Here is a 16156-nt window from a genome sequence, read left to right as displayed (position 1 = left end):
GCCATTATAGTACACTGAGCTCCACAAAGACAGCTCTGGTACAAGTGAGAGCCAGACAGGCACTGGATGACTTTGTGCCTCATTGAAGAAAAATAAGTAAACATGGGCAAAGAAGGTCCCAAGAAGCTGAGGGGCAAAATTCCATCATATGCATCCCTTGTGCAAACTTTCCAGGAGAAGCACAAGAAGAAGCATCTGGGTACTTCAGTTAGCTTCTCAGAGTTTTCTAAGAAGGGTTCAGAGAGGTAGAAGACCATGTCTTTCAAAATGAAAAAAAAAAAAAAAAATTGGGGCACCCGGGTGGCTCAGTCAGTTAACCGTCCAACTCTTGGTTTTGGCTCAGGTCATGATCTCACTGTCAGAAGACTGAGTCCCATGTCAGGCTCTGCACTCAGTGCAGAGTCTGCTTGAAATTCTTTCCCTCCTCCTCTGCTCCTCCCCCTGCTTGCACACACTCTTTCTCTAAAATAAATAAAATCTTAAAAAAAGGAAAAAAAATTGAAGACGTGGAAAAGGCCCATGTTGAAAGAAAAATGAAAACTTATATCCCTCCTTAAGGGGAAACCAAAAGAAGTTCACCCAATGCACTCAAGAGGACTCTTGTGGACTTTTTCTTGCTTTGTTTTGAGTATCACCCCCAAATCAGCATCCCACCTTATCCATTGGTGACGTTGCAAAGAAACAGGGACAGAAGTGGAATAACTCTGCAGTAGATGACAACAGCTTTATGAAGAGAAGGCTGGAGACAAGTACAAAAAGGAGACTGCTGCCTACGGGAGACAGCAGCTATGGGAGAGCCTGCTGAGGCAAAAAAGGGAGTCATCAAGGCTGAAAAATAAAGAAAAAAGATGGAAGAAGAGGAAGATGAAGAGGAAGAAGATGATGAAGAAGAGGATGATGAATAAGTTGGTTCTAGCACAGGTTTGTTCTTTTCTTGTCTATAAAGCACTTAACGCCCTTTATACACAACTCATTCCTTTTAAAGAAAAAAAATTGAAATGTAAGGCTGGGTAAGTTATGGTTTTAAACTGTACAGTGTCTTTTTTTGTATGGTTAACATACTACCACATGTGCCTTTAGATAGCCTTGTCCTGTTGGTATTTTCAATACCCACTAGCCTTGCCTGGTACAGTATGGGGGTTGTAAATTGGCACAGAAATTTACAGCAGCTTCTTGTTGGTGCACACAACAAATTTATATATAGGAATGGTACTGTTCTCATTTTCCCTTGTCTCTGAGGCAGCTAATACAAAATAACTGTTCTGTTAACTCAGTACCACTCTGTAGTTGCAGAAAAAAAAGAAAAAGAAAAAAACTGCATTTTTTTTGTTTTGTTGACATTCTAATGCCTCTAAGCAAATACAATTTTTAAGTTGAAAATAAATAAAAAAGAATTAATACAATATCCTTCTCAAATCTTCCAAAAAATAAAAAAGGAGGGAATACTTCCACACTGCATCATTGTGAGATCAGCGTTATATTCTGATACCAAAGCCAGATAAGGACACTACAAGAAAATTATAGGCCAATATCCCGATGAATATAGATGCAAAAATCTTCAACAAAATCTTAACAAACCAAAATCATTAAAAGGATCACACATAATGATCAAGTGGAATTTATTCCAGGGATGCAAGGATGGTTTAACATCTGCAAATCCATAAATGTGACATACCAAATTAACAAAAAGAAGGATAAAAATCATATGATCATCTCAATGGATGCAGAAAAAGCATCTGATAAAATTTAACATCCTTTCATGATAAAAACTCTGAACAAACTGGTTATACAAGGAATGTACCCCAGCATAGCAAAGGCCATATATATAGACAAGCCCACAGCTAGCATCATACTCAATGGTGAGAAATTGAAAGCTTTTCCTCTAAGATCAGGAACAAGACAAGGATGCCCCCTCTCAACACTTCAATTCAACTTAGTTTTAGAAGCCCTGTCCTAAGCAATTAGGCAAGAAAAAAAAAAAGCACCTAAATCAGAAAGGAAAAAGTGAAATTATATTTGTTTGCAAATGACTTGATATATAAATAGAAAACCCTAAAAACTTTATCACAAAAAGCTGTTAGAACTAATAAACAAAATCAGCAAAGTTGCAGAATACAAAATCAAGACACATACATCAGTTGTTTCTACCAAAAAAACTATTAGAAAGAAAAATTATGAAAACAATCCCGTACATAATAGCATAAAAAATAATAAAATACTTAGGGGGCGCCTGGGTGGTTCAGTCATTAAGTGTCTGCCTTCAGCTCAGGTCATGATCCCAGGGTCCTGGGATTGAGCCCCACATTGGGCTCCCTGCTCAATGGAAACGGAAAGCCTGCTTCTCCCTCTCCCACTCCCCCTGCTTGTGTTCCCTCTCTCTCTGTTAAATAAATAAATAAAATCTTTAAAAAAATAATAAAATACTTAGAAATAAATTCAGTGAAGGAGGTAAAAGATCTGTACACTGAAAACTATAAATATTAATGAAAGAAATGGAAGAAGACACAAGTAAATGGAGAGATCTTTTATGTTCATGGACTGGAAAAATTAATATTGCTAACATGTCCATACTATCCAAAGGAATCCACAGATTCAATGTAATCATTACAAAAATTCCAATGGCAGTTTTCACATCAATAGAAAAACAATCCTAAAATCTGTATGGAGCCACAAAGACCCCAAATAACCAAAGCGGTCTTGATAAGGAATAAAGCTAGAGGCATTACACTTCCTGGTTCAAATTATATTACAAAGCCATTGTCATCAAAACAGTATGTAACTGGCTAAAAACAGACACAAAAGTCAATGGAACAGAATAGAGAGCCCAGAAATAAACCCATGCATATATATAGTCAGTTAATTTTGACAAAGGAGTCAAGAATATACACTGGGGAAGGATAGTTTGTTCAGTAAATGGTTTGGGAAAACTGAACAGCCAACTTGCAAAAGAATGAAACTGGAGCCCTATTGTATGCCATACCCAAATATCAACTTAAAATGAATCAAAGAGTTGAACACAAGATCTGAAATCCTAAGACTCCTAGAAGAAAACAGGAAATAATAAAAGCTCCTTGAAATTGTTCCTGGCAATGATCTTTTTGGATTTGACACCAAAGCAAAGACAACAAAAGCAAAAATAAACAAGTGGGACTACATCTAACTAAAGTTTCTGCACAGCAAAGGAAACCACTGACAAGATAAAAAAGCAACCTATGGAATGGAAGAAAATATTTGCAAACCACCTATCTGATAAGGGGTTAATATCCAAACTATATAGGATACTTGTACAACTCACTAGCAAAAGTGGGCAAAGGACCCAAACAGATATTTTCCCAAATATTTGCAAGAGCAAAATCCCAGGCTATAGGGGACAGTGAAGTAGAGGTCATATTCAGGAAAGAGATGCAGACCATAGAGCTGGACCATTATCTATGAGGGAGAGATAATGGTAAGGTGGAAAGGTAATGAGCCAGATAGTGGAGAATGTCTAATAATATGCTGACGAGGCTTCTTCATTGTCAAGAGGCAATACTGGGGGCTTATAAGTAGGGAATAAAAGAATCAAAACTGAACTTAAGTAGTAGAAGTAAGTAGTATGTACTCAAATAGTGAGAAAACAGAGACAAAGGGCGCCTGGGTGGCTCAGCTGGTTAAGTGTCTGCCTTCGGCTCAGGTCATGATCCCGGGGTCCTGGGATCGAGTCCCGCATCGGGGTCCCCCTGCTCAGCGGGGAGCCTGCTTCTCCCTCTCCCTCTGCCTGCCACTCCCCCTGCTTGTGCTCTCTCTCTGTCAGATAAATAAAAATCTTTATAAAAAAAGAAGCCAGAGACAGAAAGATTCCCTAGGATCCTACAGTAATATAAAAGATAACAGAGCTTATTTAAAATAAGGAGGCAGGAAGTGCAAAAGATGGGGCGAGCATGAGCTACTGAAGAGACTGGACTAGACTGGCAGCATGTAGGGTGTGAGGTAGTAAGGTGACTCCGTTTTAGTCCTGACTGTCGACAGAGTGGTACTCCAACACATCAGGGTAACCAAGGAAGCTCTAAAAATAGTGACATCTGCGTTCCAACTGCAGAGAATCTTATTTAAGTGATTAAGAACCACTGGGGAAATTGGTGAGGAAGGGACATTAGGAAAATACCACGAGGTATTTTGAGAAGTGTTTTGAGGAGTAATACTCAGTTGGCAGTATCCAACTTGTCCCATTTTAAATTCATACTTCCACGTTTTCAATCACCCAACAACTACTCACTGCCCACTGTTAGGACGGGACCACAATAGTGACAAACAGACCTGTGCGCCCTCAGTGCATTTACAACCGTCACCAAATGCGAGTTTTGGTTTGAAAACAGCTCTCCATCTACTTGCTACAGTTCTTGATTCATATCACAGCAAAAAGTTAAGAAGGAAATACACAAGTCTTTTGGTTGCTGATCTGAGCTAATAAAAGCTTCACTCTTTTTTCTTTCTGTTTGAGAGACAATAGAGAAAAGGTCTTATAGGATAATAAATATGAATGAAATAAACTATTAAAAGGGAGATTATGATATTGTAATCTATAAAATAAGTACTACAGAAACTAATAATCTGTATAAATAATATTTTATATTATATACATTATATTTATATTAATAATCTATGTAAAACAAGCTATTGATGAACAATAATTTATTTTACATTGGCTAAGGAATGGATTTAAAAGCTAGGCTCTAATGGATCCTAATAGGATTGCTTGCCAGAAAAAATTCCTTCAATCATTAATTCATGTCTTTCCACATTTTACGGCCTTTTTCAAGTTCAACCACCTTCACAGGAGACATGATATTGACCCAAAATATATAACATTTTCAAGTTCTTCCAATAAAGATATACTTAGAAAGAGAACTAGCACCTAGAAATTCACCCAATAACTCACCAAAGTTAAAGCTCAATTGCTTAAGTTTTAGGATTATTTAGTAAATTAGACTCTCCTTTCTACTGTTAAATGAAAATACATTCTGGTCCCCTCATAGCTCATGCTGGGCAGAGGCGGAGAGCAGAGAAGTACTGAGTTCAGCAGTCACTTCCTCTGCACTTTAGTGCTTTAGAAAGAGTGGGGAGGAAGGGAGAGAGCAGGGATGAGTAGGAGGAGAGCTTGATGCTACTTAATGTAATGAAAATGTAGAAATTCACAATCTATCACAAATAAAAGAATGATTGTATTCAAAAACCTTTATTTACATTTCTGCCATGGGTTGAAATGATTCCTGCATAACTGTCAATGGCATAAGGTACTTAGTCTTTCTTAAGAAAGGTGCAAAATTAAACTACCTTTATTAGCAATAGCTCTCAATTTCCCACAAGGAAGACGTAGACTACCCCAATGAGATCCTAAAAATCAGGGCGTACTCACTCATGGTGATGAGAGTCTGGGGAAAAGTGAACCATCCTTTTGTTACTGACAGGACCAGGGGTGCTCACCTGAAAGGAGAGTTGAAACAAAAAATGTCACAGATGAGTTTCTAAAGGAAAAACAACAACAGCCCTGAACACTAGGGACATTTCCATTTGAGAGCTTCCAATCTAAAATGGAGAATAAAATATTAATTCTCAAAAGCTAAACAACATTGCATGGACCAAAAGGGTCATTTCCTTCCTGGTAAGAATGGCCTCTTGTTATGGCTCAGTGTAGTTCCTCTGAGAGAATTTTTAGACTATTTTAAAAGTACCTTTATAATAAAATGTTTCTTAAGAACCAGACCACTGACTCTTGTTTCCAAATATTGCTCAACTGTGCACACATTTAATCATATGTGAAAAAAGGAGGCTCACTTAATTAGTGTTGCGTAAACGGTATTTCCCAAAACCAATTAACCAAAGTTAATTCCTAAATATAAATAACATGTTTTATAGCACACACTTCTTCAATGCATACAAAAACCTAAGTCAAGGAAGGAGACACGAGTCCTTTTCCCATAAAGTCAGAATAATCTGTATATTTACACAGAACAAAATGTATTTTCATCTAAAAGAACAATGTTTTCTTCCTCTATTCCTAAATAAAATGAAAAATCTGCTAAAGAACGGAAGGTTCAATTTTTTTTTTGTAATAGAAGCCACTCTCGTTAAAAAAAACTCACAACTTTTGTTTTATGGAGGATTCTCAAAACGGAACGTGAGCAGCACCATGCAAGAAAGAATCTACAATCACAGTCAACAGGACATATCTTACAACAAAAGGTCCTAAGTTATGCTCTGCCATAATAATAATAATAATAATAATAATAATAATAATAAAGCCCCTCCACAATTATAAAAGTGCCACTTAAAGTATACAATCAGAAAAAAGCCCGATGAGGCAGAAAAATGCCTCTGAAAAAAACCTAACATTTGCAAAAAATGATTTATTCCTTTATCACTTGGGTCACAAGGATACCAGCACACACTCTGAAATTCCAAGAAATGCAAATATTGCAAATGTGCGCAGATGATGACATCAAGAATCCGACGGTTGGAGCACCACAGGTAAACAGGTGGCTCAACTCCAGAACTACATCCTGCATTCATCTCAAAATGAGGTTTTCATGCTATTCCAGTGGGCATCCCCGGAATACAGTAATCCATTTTCTACACTGTGGCTCTGAGAAAAGCCGACTGTGCCTATGTCATGCTTTGTTAGAGGTTCATGATCACATTATCTCGTGGTGGACCTGACACTTTTATTCAGTTTACAGTATGTTCTATGTACAGGCAACTTATTTCCTTTGCCAGGGCTGCTGACAACCTTTTCCACACTATATTAATCTTGTTTACTGACTTTATCTTGGTACAAATATCAGAAAACTGAACTTTTTATCTCAGAGAAAGAATAAACAACGTGTTGACAGAAGCAGAAGCTATTTTCAGGGCTAAAATTGCCTGTTTACCTGAAGCTATACTTATGGAAAAATGTTTAAGTCTTGCTCTGGCTTGAAATACATAATCTGAAATTTAATAAATGAAGAAATTTCACATACACCCATGTGATAAATTGCCTGATGAAAACAATGCAACTGAATACAATAAAACAGAATTTCTAACTAATTTATCCCACAATACAAATGTAAGCTTTCAATCTAGTCAGAAATAATCATACTGTGTATTTCTCAGAAATCATATATGTATAAATGATAAGCTCAATTCAATTGCGGCAAATAACACACAAAAGATTTACAGGATCAAAGGTAGATATTTAAATGACTTTACATATATACGTAATGTGTGGCCCTTTTAAAAAAAAATAGGGGTGAATACCCTTTACTGTTATTTCAAGTCAATTTTTGTTTTACTTTTGAAGATATGCCAACAGCCATAATTTAGGATTATTTTTAAATGAAATTATGCAACGCTGAGGTCCACACACGATGATCTCAGGGTTCATGTCACCGGTCTGCCTCAGGAGTAAAATGTTTTTACTCTGGGAACCTTTTGTGACTTTGTGACTAGACACCCTATACTGAAAATCTGAGAATAAGATCTTAATACAGAAATCAGTCCATGGAAAGCAGTACTAGAGTTACTCAAGTTCCAGTGTATTTTAAACATGGAAGCATGGGGTGCCTGGGTGGCTCACTTGGTTAAGCGACTGCCTTCGGCTCAGGTCATGATCCTGATGAGTCCCACATCAGGCTCCCTGCTCGACGGGGAGTCGGCTTCTCCCGCCGACCCTCTTCCCTCTCGTGCTCTCTATCTCTCTTCTCTCTCTCTCAAATAAATAAATAAAATCTTTTAAAAAAATAAATAAAATAAGCATGGAAGCATGGATTATTAGTAGGTAATTCAAAGTATTATAAAATATCAAGAAACATTGTTATAAAATTCTTTCTAAAAATTTATAACTTAGGGTGAGATAATCCTCTTTATAAAAATAAATGAAGCAGTTTTTTAAACATCACATCCAAGTAATAATTTCTAGTAAACAAGTATGGTGATTATTTTATTTTCAAAAAAATATGGCTTCCAGTTACTCCAGAAATGTCTAAGAAAGAACACATTTAAAAACATCATCTCTTTAAAATATCCAATAAAATATTCACAGAGTAAAGTTTATTTGTTAGAAAAAGCAGATTTTAGTCCACAAGATTAGATAGGGAACGGGTATTCTGTTCTTCATGAGAAACAGTATCTCCACAGTCCAGCTCTCGTTATTTGTTAATAAGACTCTGGAGACATTTATGTAATTAGCCAATATTTACTGATGACAATCTTAGACATCACACTATCTGCCCAGAATTCTTACAATTCATTTTTAAATGTTATTACATCAATAGTGACTACAGTCCTAAATAAAATAGGTATATTTCTTCTCATTACCTATGTTTATTCCTCAAATCAGGAAGTTAAAAAAAAAAGATATCCCAACCTAGAAAGGAATGGGTGACCTCTAGATAATAAAGCATTTGCCAACTTCTGGCCTTTGTGGATTGTGAAACAACCTGGAAAGCTAAAAGATCACATGGGTCTTAATTTTTGCTATTGTTGTTTACAATCAAGTGATCAACCTCAGAAAATAGGAATATCACAGTGACAGTAGAAAAGTAAGTAACCGTTGTACAAGAAAGTGCCACTGTTCAGGCGCCTGGGTGGCTCAGTCATTTAGCGTCGCCTTTGGCTCAGGTCATGGTCCCAGGGTCCTGGGATCGAGCCCTGCGTCGGGCTCCCTGCTCGGTGGGAAGCCTGCTTCTCCCTCTCCCCCTCCCCCGGCTTGTGTTCCCTCTCTTTCTGTGTCTCTCTCTGTCAAATAAATAAACAAAATCTTTAAAACAAAACAAAACAAAAAAAAAGAAAGTGCTACTGTCAAAATTCAGAAGGTCAGTAGGTAAGAATATATGGGACATTTAGCTAAATGACATCAATGACAAAATATCTATTCTCTCCATTTCATTAGATATATTAAGACAATTTCTTATTCTTTCTGTCACTGATTTATTGACACCAATTTCATAACTTTCCTTAGAAGATAAACAGAACACTTGGTTATATATCTCATTGTCATTTTGTTGTCATCAAACCCACCCCATTCTTCTACAATTACATACTTGAAAGAATTACTTCCCAAATCAGGGAAACGTATCTGAGACACAACGGATTAATGAAAAGCTTGTTCCATACGGATGATATCCTACTTGTATTTTCAAGGATTAAGGTTCCTTCTGTAAATGCAGGAAGTGTTACGGCCCCACATAAATACGAGAGGCCGTTACTCTTTCTTTCCTCCCTCTGATCCAGTCATTCTCCTCCAACTTTGATCTTATATACAATTTCAACTTTGATCTTATATACAATTACATTTTTGATCTTATATACAATTACATTTTATTTGCTTTTCAAATGCTATTCTGCTTCAGTACCCCCACTGACAAATACTTAGGGTGGCAGGCTGCCATTCGAAAGAAGGCCTTTCAATTTTGTGAGGACTGGTCCATCAAATCTGCCCGGCCTCCAGGCTATAAGGAGACCTTGCATGAGCCTTCAAGCTGCCAGTGTGTCAAGACCCAAAAGTTTTCTGCTTCTCTAAGGACCAGTATTAATTTGACTCAACTTCTCGGAAGAAAGAAACAAGGCCTCAAAGTTTAGCAGGCTCTGCATGAAGGACCCCCTGGTACATTCAACAAATGCGTCAATCAAATATATGTGACAGATACTAATAAAACCAGGCTTAAAAATAGGACTTGCAACCCTGGGGGTAAAAGTGAGGGGAGGAGGGCAGAGAGATGGAAGGAATTTATTATAGTTGCTCGTTACACATTTATCTTCATTAAAAATCAATCATAAGAAAATAATATCCTGAAAGATTTGTATTAACTAATTTTAAGTAATAGCTGTTAAAACAGATGTATAAAATGTTCATCTCTTAACCCCTTACAGAAAAATAAACACAAAGATTCTCCAAAAATATTTCAAATGAGTTTTATATCGGTGTTCTAAAAAGTTCTGTTATGAGTAAAATATTTCATTGTGTCACCTATTCGCATAGATAATATTACAGAATGGTCACAATTCACAAAAGGCACAATCTCTTTGGGGATGGAAAACATCCAAGAAGATAACACTAGAATTACTTTTAAAACAATGTACAAAAAAATAAAAATTACTTTAGAATGATTTTTAAAGCAATACACAAAAATGATAATTCAGGGAGCATAAAATGGGTATCGTTTATAAGATTTAAGGGAAACAAAGTAGTTATCTGATTTAAGAGGAATGGGGGGGTTGAGAAGGGAGTTGTATGCAATTCTCTCTCCCTGCTCCAATCCATCTTACCAACTTGGCAAATTCAACTTTCTAAATCACTGCTTTTCACATGTCAGTTTTCTCATTCCAGAGCCATCCATAGCTCTATGCTGAAAGTAAAATTAAAGCTAATGAGAAATGCATTCAAAGCCCTTCTCTAATCCAATCCTTACTTCTCAGGGTGATCCTTCTGCTCAGGTAGTAACTGACTGACTACTCTCCATGTTTGAAACCCAAAACCACTCTACTTGATACAATTCAACAAATATTTACCTACTATATATGTAAAATTAGCCTTATATTTATTATATAATAAGTGGTATAGAGTTCCCATTCCGTTGGGTGACTATTATACTGTCACAATGAGTAATTTTTTGGATGTCATGATAAAGTCCTGAGTTTAAGGAACCCCTTTCATTCCAAGATGGTTTTTTTTTTAAAGAATAATAAAAAAAAAAAATCAGCAAGTAATCCATGTACTAATTCATATTTTACCTTCATGTGTCTAGATTTCTATTAAAGTAAAATGTGTATTTATACAGCAGACTAGCAAAAATCCTCTTTACTGGCTACAAGAAACTAAAAAGTAGTAGGTACAAGCAGAACGCCTGATGTGTGCTTGGGAATGTGTTGGATAGGAGGGAGAGATCACCGTAAATCTTTAGCCTCTTATTAGGATCTATGTGTCATCTACTATTCATGGCCTTCATGTTAGCTAAATTATATTGTAGTGGATGTAACACAGTGTATGAATCTGATGATTTTACCTGGTTGTCAAGGTATTGTTCGATTATATTTTTAGCTATTTTTAATCCTTCTCAGAAGGATGTAAACATGAATAAATAAAGTGTGATAATGACCACCATGACACATCAAAGAGTTAATATAACTGGTAGAAATATTATTGCTATTATTCATGATAATGACTCGCCTAAACTTTATAGTTGCCTGCTTGTCAGGGGCTTTCACAGGCAAGGGGGAGAGAGCGAGTAAGTAACATTATTCTCAAATACCAGATGAGGGCACATGCCCCAGCTCACAAAGACTAAACAGAGCTAGATCTGAACTTCAACTGTCCTCTTCACAACTTACTACTTTTTCCCCTACGGGACTACACAAAGGAAACAATACACCAAAACAAGTGTTTTCTGTATTTGGGGATTTGCTGCAAGAGATGTTTGCGTGAATCTAGAATATACTCTTGGAAAACCTTCAGCCTAGAATTAGACATCCAAGGATGATACTCTGGTTCTCACTTGTAACTTAGGGTAACCTGTGGGGCTATCTTAGATATAGGCAAGGATGAACACAGTGGCCCAAACAAGGCTGTGAGCAAGTGTTATGGATTGATTAACGGGAATAAGAAATAGTTTACTACCAGGCATTACGGCCAAAGTAGTAAAAAATTCAAAATTGTGCTAGAGAGGGGTAAGCATGACATGATGAGAATACGCGAAGGAACATGGAAAATTAGAGAACGTGGACTATTTTTTTTTTTCTTCATAAGCAGGTATCAATGTAAATGTGAGATTACACCTTCAAACCAGGAAGACTTTATAAATTAGTATCAAAAAATCACAGGAAATAAAGCTTGCCTTTCAATTACGGATTAGCCCTCCTAGCAGGAATCTGTCTGTGTTAAAAGAGAAGATGCTAACCTTTTGGCTGCCAGAATCAACCAGAAGAGGTGAATGAAGACAGACTTTGGGTAATCGGAAGTAAGCTTGGCACATGTTCAAGTAACACAGCACATACATTTCTCTAAAAGAATCGTCAAAATGCGAATTGTACTAAACTGATGCAGGTTTAGAAATATGTATGCGTACATACATATATATATATGACAACATTGGCAATTGTTACGTTTTTAATCTAAAACTAAACAATGTAATTATTTTAAATCCTTAAACAGTTTCCCTAGTTAAAAAGTCAGCATTATAATTAAGAATTTAGAATGATTGGCCTATTAGAATAATAATACTTCTAATTATTAAGTGCATAAATTCTCATTTCTGATATAGACTAATAATGAATGATCTAAATGCTTTAATAGAAAAGATTAATCACTACGTAATTAAAAAACAAATACAGCAATAACTTTTTTCATACTGCTCCATGATAATAATTTTTTTTTGACTAAGAAACTAAAAATTAGCCAGCTTGGAAGGATGGCAAATAGTGATTAAAGAAGGAGTTTCACTTTGCCGTCCAGTTTAGTAGCAAGCTGTGAGTGGCCTCTGCTGGTTGACCAAAGGCTTCCTAAATCACTCACTTATGATGCTTGCAATGTTATGGGCTTCGGAAAAACAAGGATATGCCCACATATATTCATACAAAATCCAGTGTACATAAAACCTGCCTTTTATAAAAGCAAATGCGAAATAATAAACAAAATGTACATAAGCTGGTGTAAAAAAACTTTATAATTTCATCCCAATTCAACATGCTTAGATTATACTCAGTATCTATGCATCTTCTAAAATTTTAATTTCTATGCCATGATTGCATGTGGATTATCGTATTCAATTCATATTGAGCAATCATATCTACATTTAAAAATAAATATTTTCTTGAGAGTCACTACACACACCTGCATACACGCACAAACTTTTTCTCAAAATTAAGTGTATATTTAGTTTTGGTTACTGACTGCAGGGAAATACAAAGAAAGAATGAATAAAAAATCCTTTAAAGAATTAGATTTAAAAAAGGCATTAACACACTTTATATAATGGTTTATGAAGATATTGTCCTGGAAATGCAGATTTCTGTATTACTGCACCTATGTTTGAGTAGAAGTATTTTATATTCAAAACTTAAAATTACAATCAAGAAGTTGAACCTTACTAGTATCAAGTAATGTTAATTCAGTAATCATAATAGAAAAGAAAAAAATGTTTCCAATTTTGCTCAGTAGCTTTCTATTAATAAAAATCTCCTGTGCAGGACAGAATTTATGATTTTTTTATTTATCTATTTAAAGATACAATTATATATGATTCACTTCATACTCCACCCAATCTATCCACTTAAAATATACCCCATTAAAAATTATTATCAAATATGCCTAATGAGTCAAAAGGTGACTACACTTATTTTAAAAAAGTTATTGTTCTCACATGTGACAATACTTCAGTGTATTTCAACCCTCATTTCAAAATTCAGTCCCATTATCTTGCCTGCTCAAAATTGTTCACAGGGTTAGCTAGCTGACATATAAGATAACCCTCCATCTCACTAGACACCACTGGGATATGGCACACTGACCCACAGTAAGCTCTTATTATTAGCCTGAAATATATAGCACGTAATGTGGCTCCTGCCAGGGAATTTGTTTATAAAAATCCTTTTATCTGTCTGGACATCCAAAATGCTTTTATAAGTAATGTTCAACTGTTTAAAGGAATTTCAGACAATAAATAAAAATTCAAATGGGTGCTTTGAAGTCTCCCCTCTTGTCTCCCACTATTCTGCAGAAGTTTTTTTTTTTAAAAAAAGAGGAGTCACATATGCAGAAAATAGAAGCTAGAAAGCGTTTTCTCTTTGGAGCTTAGCTTATACAGAGTCTATTATATGAAGGATAGAACTTAAAAAACAAAAAGGAGACTCAATAGTTCTCATTCCTAATGACTGAACATACTGAAAAGCTTGGCACATGTGAAATTAATTTTTTTTGTAGTTAGAGGAGGTCAGGGGGTAACAACAGCAGTAAAGATAATTATGATATTCAGCAAACACAATTGATAACATAAAAAATTAAGATGGTTTTTTGGATGAAAACTTTATCACATATATTAAAAAATTTACTTTAAGAATATAAGCAGACTAGGAAAACATTTAAGTGCTTAGTTCTATATTACTTAAGCTATACTTGAAACACATGATTAACATTTCAGTAGTTAAAATTATTCTTTTTCTGTATTAATTATTTGATAATTTATAACAATATTAATCGTTGTGCATATGCCTTTTTGAATTGCATATTATTTTTCTTTTTCAAACTGTTTTTTTATAAACTAGTCAATTTCTTTCCACCTTAAGTTGATCGTGATATTGTATGCAATCTTAATTTACATTAAGAGAAAAAAAATTACAGCTGGTTTTGATGTTTAAAAGATTGTTTCTAAGAATCTCAAGGATACACTGATAGTAATTTATAAGAAAAATGCTGATAGTCTCCACATTTTAAAACTGATTATCTTAATATGTTTATATTCAGCAAATAAAACACTTAAGATAGTATATTCTATAAGCTATTCTCCTGAAGCAAACACACAGGCAAACATAATGAATTTCGAGACCAGATTATTATACTGTGAATTGCATTAAAATCTTTCTATAACTTAAAAAAAAAAGCACATAACAGTAACTTGAGAGGGAATGAGACAGCAAGTATGCAAACTAATTTTAAGGTATAAATTATGCAAGCTATTCCTTAAGGTATAAATGAGTGAATGAGTTAATTAAAAAGAAATCAAATATCAGTTAATCAATAACTGTATAATCTTAGTATAGTACATACTATCCTTCTTCTTGATTGGCAACACAAATCCCAAGTAATAACTTTAACTTTTAATATCTTTTGGCCAACATATATTTCAAGCAAAAAAATCACACAGTAAAACTCTCCATATTTTGGGGATGCTTATCAGTAGAATTTACTTGAAATGGAAAGAAGCTAATATCTAGCTTAACTCTGGTTGCACAATACAATCAATCAGCCAGTCAGCAGTGGTTATGTGAAGTAAGTTCTGGCCAATAAGAAGTACATGCAATCACTGGTGGAGCTTTTAAGGAAAATTATTTCAGTGGGATTTACTTGGCGGGCATGAGCCTTGTGCCCTTCTTTGTACTTTAGGTTGCCTGGGATGTAGGCAACAACATCCATTTTTTTGAGTAGGAGTTAAAGATCACAAGAATCAAAGGTTTCCAACCTGCCATCCTTTATCTGGATAATGCAGCCATCAAATACCTTCCCATAACATGAGGGAAAAAACAAAACAAAACCCCTTCTTGTTCAAACTTCCATTATTTGAGCATCTTGTTACATGCACCAAGCTCAATCCCTAATGAATAATAATGATGATGATGCCTTGAAAGCCATTAAATTCTACCTTTCTTCTTAAAAAATCAAAAACACGCCATTAGGTGGGTCAGGAATCCACTGAAAGAGAAGAGATACTGAACATCTAATTTATATGCCCAGCACAGTGCTAGGTGCTATAGAATATCCTAAAAAACTGCATAATATAAAACCCTGCTAGGGGCACCTAGGTGGCTCGGTTGGTTAAGCATCTGCCTTTGGCTCAGGTCATGATCCCAGGGTCCTGGGATTGAGCCCTGTATCAGGCTCCCCGCTAAGCGGGGAGTCTGCTACTCCCTCTCTCTCTCTGCCTTCACCCTGGCTCATGCTCTTTCTCTCTCAAGTAAATAAAATCTTAAAAAAAAACAAACCAAAAAAACCCTGTTAGCTAATAGGTTGCAAACTTAAAAAACATGAAATCAATGCAGATTAAACAACTGCTAAACTGTGTATATTGAGTTCAGAACTGCAACAGCAGTCCACAAAAGAGAGATCATTAAGGCCCAACATAGCAAATGTGATTTGGGGAGGAGTTTGGGCTTATGCTGAGTGCTAGAGGTAGGGGTTAAGCTGAAGGAAGGAGGGCAATTATATGCTAAACACAGATACGAGGTATGGATCATAAGGGTATATAGTTTGGAAACGAAGAAATAAGCCTGACTAGACTAGAAGTCTGTTGAAAAAAAAAAGTTCGGTAAGTAATAAAGTTTTGGAAATCTAGGAATATGGTTCATTCTGTAAAATAATCTATGTGCACGGCTTCCAAATTTACGCTAGGTTATCCACCTAGTTGATACTGTCCAACTCCAGTAGGAAGAG

General features: G+C 35.5%; 1 protein-coding gene across 2 annotated transcripts in view; it reads right to left on the bottom strand.

Annotated features, from left to right (window-relative positions):
• GPATCH2 (G-patch domain containing 2) overlaps window positions 1–16156 on the bottom strand; it is a 173886-nt gene that overhangs the window by 62329 nt on the left and 95401 nt on the right. For both annotated transcript variants that reach the window (XM_028104728.2, XM_028104729.2), the window contains exon 6: window positions 5396–5463. In XM_028104728.2, coding sequence (XP_027960529.1) covers window positions 5396–5463 — 68 coding nt within the window. The remainder of the gene's footprint in view (window positions 1–5395; window positions 5464–16156) is intronic.

This window comes from Eumetopias jubatus, unplaced genomic scaffold (assembly GCF_037043125.1).
Source record: "Eumetopias jubatus isolate StellerSeaLion01/CBP00866 unplaced genomic scaffold, mEumJub1_p1.0 scaffold_12, whole genome shotgun sequence".
Lineage (NCBI taxonomy): Eukaryota > Metazoa > Chordata > Mammalia > Carnivora > Otariidae > Eumetopias > Eumetopias jubatus.
The sequence above is the reverse complement of the archived record's forward strand: the minus strand, read 5'-3'. Positions and strand labels throughout refer to the sequence as shown.